Below are 9,991 nucleotides of genomic sequence, written 5' to 3'. Positions count from 1 at the left end.
ACCAATGACAACAACAACTACAAAATAATTACAACAATAATCTGATTAGATAATGTCACTTTGCTACAGCAGGAAATGAGTTGCCAGAAGGATAGAAGGTTACACACATATTCATGCACAGCCCTGCAGACAACACACTCACATATGCACATGCGCTGCGCTAACGCTGGCTTAGTTATTAGTTAAAATCTCAAAATGTCCTATCTTGGATTCAGATCAATAAACCTCACTGAGCGTGGGCCATATGCTCACAACAGAACTGCTGAGGCATCTACAGTAGTAGTTCTACAGGACGCAGCCGGAACATGAGCATTAGTTACAGAAGAACAGCATCGTGAAGACGTGACTCCGTCAGGAGGGGGGAACTAAAACAGCAGGTTTCAATAAATGACAAATATTTTAGTCTGGTTGATGATATTTTATCTCAGATGATGATGTCATCAGTGGCGTTGGTTTGTAGGGACATTTGTGTGAAACAATTCCTACACTCTCCTGTTTCCACTGTCAACAAAAGTTTCGCAATTTTCCAAAGGAATTCTTGACGAAGTATTCGGGTGTCATTCCAAACTTTACAAATACAAACTTTACTTTAAAGTAAAGGTGATACACATATTTTTGTTACATGTGCAGGGCGATAAAGTTCTGAAAAAATCCATGGAGTACTTGGGAAAAGACCAATTGAACATTCCAACAGAAGCTTCTACATCAATGGAACATTTTTTCCAATATCATGGTTTCTGATTCATCCACTTAGCATCATATGAATATTTTTAAACATTTTATGGCAACAGTCTTTGTAGGGATGTAGGGATACTGATACCAGTATAACATACCGATCCAGCTACCAGATACTGAATAAAGGTGTTTCACTACAGCCAGGGACAAGGACAAGACTTACTGTAATATCTCTTTTACACAAATGCCTTGTCTTAGTAAAAAAGGCACAGTCAACAGATTGCGCCGATTTAACTGCGTCTAAACATCAGTCACTGGCCCATGTATCAGAGACAAACCGAGTTTAGCTCGCTTGTCTTTGGGGTACAGGGGAGGGGGACAATTGGCGCTTCAGCGCAGCATCGAGTGACTGACCCTCATGTGAGAGCACCTTTAGTCAATGTTTTGTTTGTTGTCAAGTAACATGTTCTTTACTGGGAGACAGGAGACTGTGGTTTCACAGTTCCAGTTTCAATGTGCAATTGAGGTTAAATCTCTGCTCACTTTCTGTTTTGTCTTGATGTTTTTACATTATTTTTATCCTTAGTTTTATTGCTATATTGTGCAAAGTATTGTCCAATAGTGTCAGCGAAGGCTTTTGTTTAATTCACAAATATTTGTTTCCCTTTTTGCAGTGAAATAACAATCTGTTAATTAGAAGATAAAGCTGTATCGTGGTATTTGCTCACCTCACTGAGGTTTAGGTTGACTTTTCACTTACTGTATACTGCTTGTCAACTGCTCAATTACTTCAGTGCATATATATTAAAACTCAATTGATATATTGATACCCTAAAGAAGTATGGGGGGTGGTAGTTGGTATGGTGAGTACACAAATGAAAATACTTGAACCCTAGCATTTAATCTTTGACCTGTTGAGTATGATGTTCTTTTTCCATGCTCCACAGAACACGTTTCCGTCATCCTGTGGTTTACCTGTGATAGGCTGCGGCTCAGACCATGCATTATTGATGGTTACGTCTTCTCATGATACAGTCTCGGGGTGTAATTTCTGGTGGAGCAGTGAGCTACCTACTACCCACACCAATTTCCTCTAGTAGTCAGGAGCCCATGCAGTGCCCTTCACAGCAGCATGGCGGTTTCCAGCACAACACCATAAGAGATGGAAAGTGACGCACATTCAGCAACTTTCTGGAAACAAGGGTTTGAGTAACAATTAAGTGTTGATTCATTTTGACTCACGCTTGTTATCATCCTTGTAAGCAAGAGCACTGCAGGAGCCAAACACACTTGTTAAGCATCTTAGAATTTGTTGTTGAATTCACGTCCGATTGTGTCACCCTGTGACATCAGACCCTGACCTAGTTTGGGTAGAATTTCGGACGATTATGCTGTCAAAGCACTTCCTCAAACGTGTTTATTATCATCAACAGGTATTTTCTTTTCCGCTCCTGTTTTTTTTTTTTGCCGTTAACAGCATGTACATAAAAGTTTGGACCAATGAGCATTGGACGCAGCGGTGAGCATCTGTGAGACATTTGTGTAGAATGTTGGAGAAAAAGCAAAAGAGAGAGAAAGAGAGAGAGAGAGAAACTAGTTTGAGTTTCCAAGCACCGTCGGATGGTTTACTGGAATGCTGGTGAGCGCCTGGTGTGTGAGGTAATGTCCTGTCACCCAGCTCCACCCATGTCCTGTAAAGCTCACCGTCTTATTGGTGCTGAGCTACTGGTGGGCCACTTCAATGGCCCTTGCTTTAAATAGTGCTGTAAAAGACCAATTATGGTGTTTACCTGTCTCATTCTCATCAGGGCAAACATTAGCCGAGACTGGGTGGTAGGCAACACAGATCGCTAACCAACGCACGACCCGGTGTGTGCGCAATTCAAGCGAGTTGAAAACAGATGAATCTCTGAGGAACATAAACGTCTCTCAGTCAGTTGCTCCTCACGCTCAATAAAACAAGCCCAAAAACTCTGGACATTAACAGCCTGAAAACGTTAGTGGGGGTCATCAGTGCCATGAAAAAACACACAAACACATACACACACACAGCAGCCACAATGAGGTTTCCACATGGCATGACCACAATAATAATTGAAACGGGAAAAGTAAAAGGGGGAAAAAGGAACGCCATCCCAGAGGTTTTCTTTTTAACGTTACCACACGCCTATGTCACTGGCACGGTGCCTGACGAGGGCCGTGTGGTTTGTTGGGGGAATGTTGGTGAGCGAGGCAGTGCCAGAGAAGCCGGCCCTCCTGTACTGCTGAAAGCAACAGTGCGGCTACTGTGTGAGCTTTTGTTTTTGTGGGCATGTGTGTGTGTGTGTGTGTGTTTGTGAGTGTCTCAGTTTGTGCAGCAGCACATGCAAGCTGCCTGTTTGTTTGTGCATCTGGAAGGAAAAGTGCGTAAATGTGTATTTATACTTTGCAGTAGCCTATATACAGCATGCATGCGTCCTCCACTTAAGTACACAAACACGCTGCCTGCTTTTTTGGGACCTAAGACAAATCTGGCCCAGTTATTGTTTCCTTGTTTTTACTACTTCTTGTTTTTTGTTTTTTTCCGTCTCGCAGCATTACTATCCCAAGCATGAATGTGGAAGAGGTTATTTAACCCAGGCCTCATGCACGTATCTTTGTTTTACATCTTGCGATGGATGAACTTTATATATAGACATTTTTTTGCAGCTGAGAGGACTAAAGTGTTATCCCTTCTGTTGCTTATGTATAATTAAGGGTAGTGGTCTCCAGGGGTGCCCGGCAGTTGCGTCAGAAATTGCCTGGGCAGCAGCTTTCTCTGGAGAAATCACCTGGCTTCCTGTTTGAGCTCTAGGTTCGAATGCACATGCACCCTGCCTGCAAACACACACACACACACACTCATTTATACATATGTGCAGCAGGGCAGGCGGACTGCACATAGGTAGAAGCACATATGTGTGTGTGTGTGTGTGTACACACTTACACACACATACAGGTTAGTTGCTAGGGCCAGTTCACCAATCCAATCCCCCTAGAGCAAGTTGAGCTGGCTTGCCATATTCCATGGTGTGGTGGTGGTGGTGGTGGTGGTGGTTGGGGAACATTATGTTCTGCTCCACAAAGACAGCAGTAGTACATTTCAGTCCCCTATGGACATGCCCTACAATCCTGCATGGAGTCAGCACTGAGTGTGTATGTGTGTTTGCCTGTGGGTTTCTGTCTGACTGTGTACCTGTGCGTGAGCTGGATCCAGAAAGAAGGGAGAATCTTTCAAAACCACCTCAGTGTATTCACAGGTAGCCTCCAATTAGAGGCTACCTCCATAACGTTTTGCCACAAGCCAGACATTGAGAGAGGTAATGTAAGGTTTAGCGCCACACCACCATTAAACCTGGATATATCCTGGCAGCTTGGGATCATTAATGTGTCTTAGTTTCATTAACTTCATACGTTCTCCGGTTCTCCCTATGTTGTTGTGATTGGATCAACATCTACGCTGATGACATGTTAATGTGACGATGGCCAATTTGAGTGGTTTTGGAGCATTTCTTCCTCTCACGATTATTTTTTTTTCTCTCTCTCCATTAGGTGAGGTATTATCTTTTGACTGTAGCAGGACTGTCAGTCAAATTAAACTTTATGTCGTTATGCCTCCAATTACAACTGCTCACCACAAGTCTTTATGCATCCGTCTTCGACAGTGGATGGTGTGGTCATTTCAGCATCTTCATTATATTATCTTTAGTCATTCAATTGCTTATTGTTAAACAGTGCATACTATTTCCTATTTTTTATGGTTTTGTACAGTTTGGTACAAAACCGTAAATGATGTCTTATTATTTTAGCTCTGGGATAACCGCGCTGTGACCCAGAAATGAATGTATGTCATCCTTATGAAGATCTAGTGCAGGTCTACCTTCTATAAGCTGGACCACCAGTGACAGCGCTGCTGCATTACGGGGCAGCATGTCTTTATGCCCCACTTTGGCCAGAGCAAAACCATAGAGGTGTGATCATCAAATGGTGGTCCACGGGCCATAGCCAGCTCACAGAACCATCAAATGCGGCCCACGACTGGATTTCAAAATGAATATTAAACAATAACGTTGATTTTTATCTGATTTTCTCTGAGTGTCCGGCCCCCATGGTGTCTATCCAGAAAAAGTTTGTCCCTTTGACAAATATAGTTGGTGACCCTGCCTTTGAGGTTGAGGAAAAAGGGTCACTTCAACCCTTCAACTATTTGATGCTATGTTTTGGAATGATCTCTCTTTAGGGGCAACATCCCTTTATGTTCAAATATTTTAAAATAGAAACACACACACACCAAGGTTCATAGCACTTAAGATTGTTGCAGATACAAGTTCGCTCTCTTAGAACCACATGCCATCTTCTTCTTCTTCTTCTCTGTTTTTGCTGCCTTATATCCTCACAGATTCCTATCAACGCTGCCCGCTTTACTCTCTCTGTCTCCCTGCTTCTCTCTCTGAGACACACTGATGGACACACACACACACTCCAACACACACACTCCAGTATCCAGAGTCAAAACTGTCTTTAAACATCAAACACGGCAGATACACAAAGCCAATACAGGATTTGTTTACTAGATCAGGAGGAAATGTTGTACTATCTAAATACAAACACACGTTAGAATGGCAGGATATCAGGAAAGCACATCTGTACGACTTATATCAGAGTCCGCAAGCCACGAAACACGACTGAACAACAAAGGAAAAAGTGAGCTTGTAGCAAGACATAAAATGAGGTAAAGGTTCAGACTTCAACTCAGCCGGGGTTCTCCACGTGAGAACAGGTATCTAAATGAAAGTCGAGGGCAATTTTTTTTTTTCTTTACCTGCAATATGCAAAACTACAATATGTGTTGTGAAGGTTTATGGTGTGTGTGTTATATCAGTGATTACTAATGGTTAAAGTTTCTGTGTTGCCTTACCCAGTAACGCTTTTGATACAGTTTATGGACAAATCACATTAACAATAATGAACTACTAATGGAGCCACAATATGTTTTTTTTCCAAATCGAATTGTTAGTATTTTAATTTGTGTACTCATAGATACTGAGTGCAACAAAAGTACTCATCGACAAAATGACTCATTTCTATCTACGTTATCCGCCTGCTTTTTCAGTATCAACGATAGTACTTAGTCTATTTGTCACACTTGTCTGTTGCAGGTGATGTACAGCTTAGATAGAGGATGTAGATAAAGCCCACATCCTGCTACACTGGGGACACTTCCTAATCAAGGTTACCAAGAATATGATAGTCACACTGGCTGGGCTCCAAAGATCTTCTGTGGAAATAAGGGAAAAACGTTCAGAATGACATCCATCACTAAAGCACACCACAGATCTGGGTTTCAAGGCACAGCAGCCAGATGGAAGCACATGAAAGAACACAGTCTGAACAAAAAACATATGTCTGACTGTAGGAAACAAGAGTCTCTGCTCATCACCTGCTCAGTACTACCTCCACTGTGATATATGGTGACGGCAGCATCATTCACCGGCACAGAAACCTGCAGTGGAAAAGAGGTTTACCTTCCGAGAGCACAATGATCTCAGAGGCAGTCACGATACCACAGGAGACATTTGGAGATAACTGCCGTGTCCTGAAATGGCCCAGCCAACGTAGTAACTTAGTTAAAGTCTCCAGAGAGGCTTGGAAGTCACTCTCCACATAAATGCTCCCACCTGCAGCCTGACAGAGGACATGAGAGGAAGCCTTGGAAACAACGGCAGAAATGTCTAAAAGTGTGTACGACACCAAAGAAGAACCAGAAGAAGTTCTAGCTGGAGAATAAATGGTCTGCAAACCAGTTTTAAAAATAGTCACGAGTGTTATCTTTTAAAGTCAATGAAAGACCACAACTGTTTTTTATAATTTTACAAAGATCATTTTGGATATATTATAATATATTACTTATACTATAAATGATCACTCCTGACTGACTGAACTTAATTAGACAAAAATAGGACATTATTATCTTCCAATATATAAAATTCCGTAAACCTATTGGGCTTTTATACCATTCTGTTAAGGCGGGTATGCGCCACACGGAGTGGGTGAGGGGGGGGGGGGGGCACATCAGCAATACAGTTCCCCTTGAAGGGACGGTTGTAAATGAAAGACTGTATGGCTGTAACAACTCCATAATGTATTAATGAATGTTTCTGCAATTGATTATTCTTTTATTAAAGTTACAGAGATTGGTCATTGATGTGTGATTGAAAAAGTTAAACTTTTAATTTATCAGGTTTAGAAACTCTGCTGCATCGACTTTAATAATTGCCTTTTAGGCTCCTGCAGGCCATACGAAATGACTTGATGGACCGCATTTGGACCCTGGGTGTTGAGTTTGACACGTGTATTAAGTTTTTAGAATGTCAAATAATCATCTAAATTTAATAAGAAACTACTGAGGGTTTGTATTTATACAAAGCTGTCACGGTTCGGGTGTCATGGTTGAAACGATTGATGGATTCACAGTTAGAAGACCCGACGCTAACCTGCATCATTTATATCTAGCTTCAGCTAACTGAACTACTAGACAAACAAACAAAGCTCTGATTGGCTTTCAGCCACGTTTGTTCCCATAGAGTATTTGATAAAACCTGCGCTGATTGGACTTTGTCTCTAAACGACATATTTTTGTCTTGATGTGATTAACTTAGTTTTTAATAAAAATTAAGTCAATGAAACTCATACCGCAAAGATCTGCTATTATTTTAGGTCCCAATAAAAATCATGAAATAAAAGTTGTTGTGCTGTATTTATGTCTGAGACTTGGAGTTCGAATGTTGTGGTTGTCATGAGGTCCATTTTTATTGGTTTATTGGTCTACACACGGTCTAGACGTATCTGGCAAAAACAACACCTTTAGTTTTACTCTGAATCCAAAACGGTAAAAAACCAAACCACTCATCTCCGAAGGGGATTTTTTTCATATGTTTTCTTCAAGGCCTCATTTAATCTGACTCCCTGATCAAAGACTTCCATCCTGGTCGTTGTCTCCAGAATCAATTCTCCTATCCTTCATCTGTAGTACTGGTCTCCAAAACAATCAGAAGAGCCACACAGGAGTCATATATTCTGTATTTACACCGACACGTGGTGTTGCCGATGACAGAAAGTGAGATGAAGGAGGTCAGATAAAGAAGCACGGAGAGATCGAAACAACACCTTTGTGGATAAAGTACCTGTGTTTGCATATTTTCCACACGTGCACCAGTGTGTCCACAGAGTGCACCATTCTATGGCCTTGTAACAAGGTGATCTGATCTCTCTCACACACACACACACACGACCCTTGGGAAGGAAATGTTCTCTACAGTAAAAGTCATTTTTGTCAGGATAATACGTCCTTCGCTGCAGAATTCCTTTCTTTATGGTTCTGGCGACATGTTCCACCAGTGTTTCGAACATCTGCAACGTTGGGCTCAAACAGGACCATCAATAGTGACATCTACACCAAATATATAAAACATGCAGTTCCAATTCCACCTATATGTTTGTAAAAAAAAAAAGACCTGCCAATGCGTCTGGACACATTACGAGAGAGTTTTTGCAAAGAGTCAGATCGTTGACCTTGTAAAATGCACCATCAGCAGCAGGAACAGGCTCTGGTTCCAGTATGACACGTTTCCAACAGCAGCTGTCAGTGTGGTGGAAATGAGCCTGAACACTCTTCCAACAAAAGCTTTCCCCTTCAGAGGGTTAAGTATTTATTGTCCCAAAATTTAACAATGAATATCGATGTCACCCTTCACATCAAAGTAAGACGTTTGCGGGATATTTTTAACATCTGGACTGATTCAAATATTCCGTGAAGGCTATTAAAAGATGAAATAGTAGGTGAGGTAACAAACTGTGGAGATATTTCTACAATATGCCTCGGATTTGACCGGCCACAGTGAAAAGTGTGGATTAAATAGACTAATGCATGTTTTGTGGAAAGCTCCTGCGTGTGTGTGTGCGTGTGTGCATGTGTGTGTGTGTGTGTGCTAATGCTTTGGTTAATCACCCTCTTTGTGTGACAGCAACAGATCGATGCTTCCACTGGGTTTAGGTGGAATCAATGTCGTCTTCTCTTATCTTCAATAAGCATTACTTTAATGAGAGCAGCACATTTCTGCACCCGCCCCAGAAGACTTCTGATTAAATGTCCCCAGTCTCTAAATAAACCAAATAAGTTTCCGCGCCAGCCTCCTGCTGTAAGAGGGAAATCATTGCCATCAATATGATGTGTAAAACAACCACGGAGGAGAAAGATACAGCAGTCCGTTCCACTGCAGGTGCAATAGATGGGATCGTTTAGCGTTACTGATCAATAATTCCATATTTATCTCCCAGCATAATGGACACAACATAATCCAAGCGAGGACATTTGTGAGCATTTCACGGACTTGATCTTTAGCCCTTGTAAACAGAATACCTATTGGCTGACTTACTCCCCTGCTCCATCTGATAACCCCGTGTATGGACTTACTTTAGTAACGGCGGGGTATCCAGCGGCCACTTCACCAGAGCAGTAGGGTTTCTCCTCATGAGAAACGTCCACAGTGGAGGCCCACTGGTCCAGGAAACCACTGGGGGTGTAGAGGCCACAGTCTCTCACACCGGTCTCTCGCTCAAAGTCCTCACACACCCCGTCTCCGTCGTAGTAGTAGCACAAGCTCGGTTCCTCTGCAGGTGAGCACAGAAGGGGAAAAGAGATGTCATCTCAGATACAGCAGGTGAATAACAGATGAATAACGTATTAGCTTCTTTAATCCCTTCATCTTTCCTGTTCTCATGCCCACGCCACCTGATTTGTATAATTGTTAAAGGTCATCGGGGAGGATGATCAAAAACAAGGGGGGAATGAAATTGATGAAAGGTACAAAGAAAGAAGGGAGTCACGTTTATGAAAAAATACAAACTGAGATGAGAGACTGTGTCCAGGTCAGACAAGAGGAAGAAAAAGGGAGCAAAGGAATCACCGAGTGAGGGACAAACACAGAGAGGAGGGGGGCAGACGGAGTCAAGAGGTAAAGAAAGATACAGCAGTAATTTTTCCAGACATCCCACCCGGAGTTAAGGTCTGGAATTGGAAGCTTATGGACTGGAAGAGTGGGGAGCAAGGCAGGGAGGTTGCCTGGGCCTCATTGCTCTCAGCTCTCAGCTAAAGCAGTGTCAGCCGGTGGGGTTCCAGTTAGGGGGAAAGGCGGCATTTTGTGCCAAGTTGGCCTGGGCCTCCTCCTCGAAATTCCAGCCATCCCCAGCACAGCCAAAAACTCAAGTCAGTTCTGTGCTCTGGCAATGGTGAAACGAG

At 42.4% G+C, this 9,991-nt stretch overlaps 1 protein-coding gene across 1 annotated transcript in view; it reads right to left on the bottom strand.

Moving 5' to 3' along the window:
• LOC103390249 (pappalysin-1) overlaps positions 1–9,991 on the bottom strand; it is a 74,526-nt gene that overhangs the window by 30,899 nt on the left and 33,636 nt on the right. Inside the window, exon 10 of the mRNA XM_017038299.2 lies at positions 9,167–9,363. Within this exon, the coding sequence (XP_016893788.1) occupies positions 9,167–9,363 (197 nt within the window). The remainder of the gene's footprint in view (positions 1–9,166; positions 9,364–9,991) is intronic.

This window comes from Cynoglossus semilaevis, chromosome 14 (genome assembly GCF_000523025.1).
Source record: "Cynoglossus semilaevis isolate Cse_v1.0 chromosome 14, Cse_v1.0, whole genome shotgun sequence".
NCBI lineage: Eukaryota > Metazoa > Chordata > Actinopteri > Pleuronectiformes > Cynoglossidae > Cynoglossus > Cynoglossus semilaevis.
The sequence above is the reverse complement of the archived record's forward strand: the minus strand, read 5'-3'. Positions and strand labels throughout refer to the sequence as shown.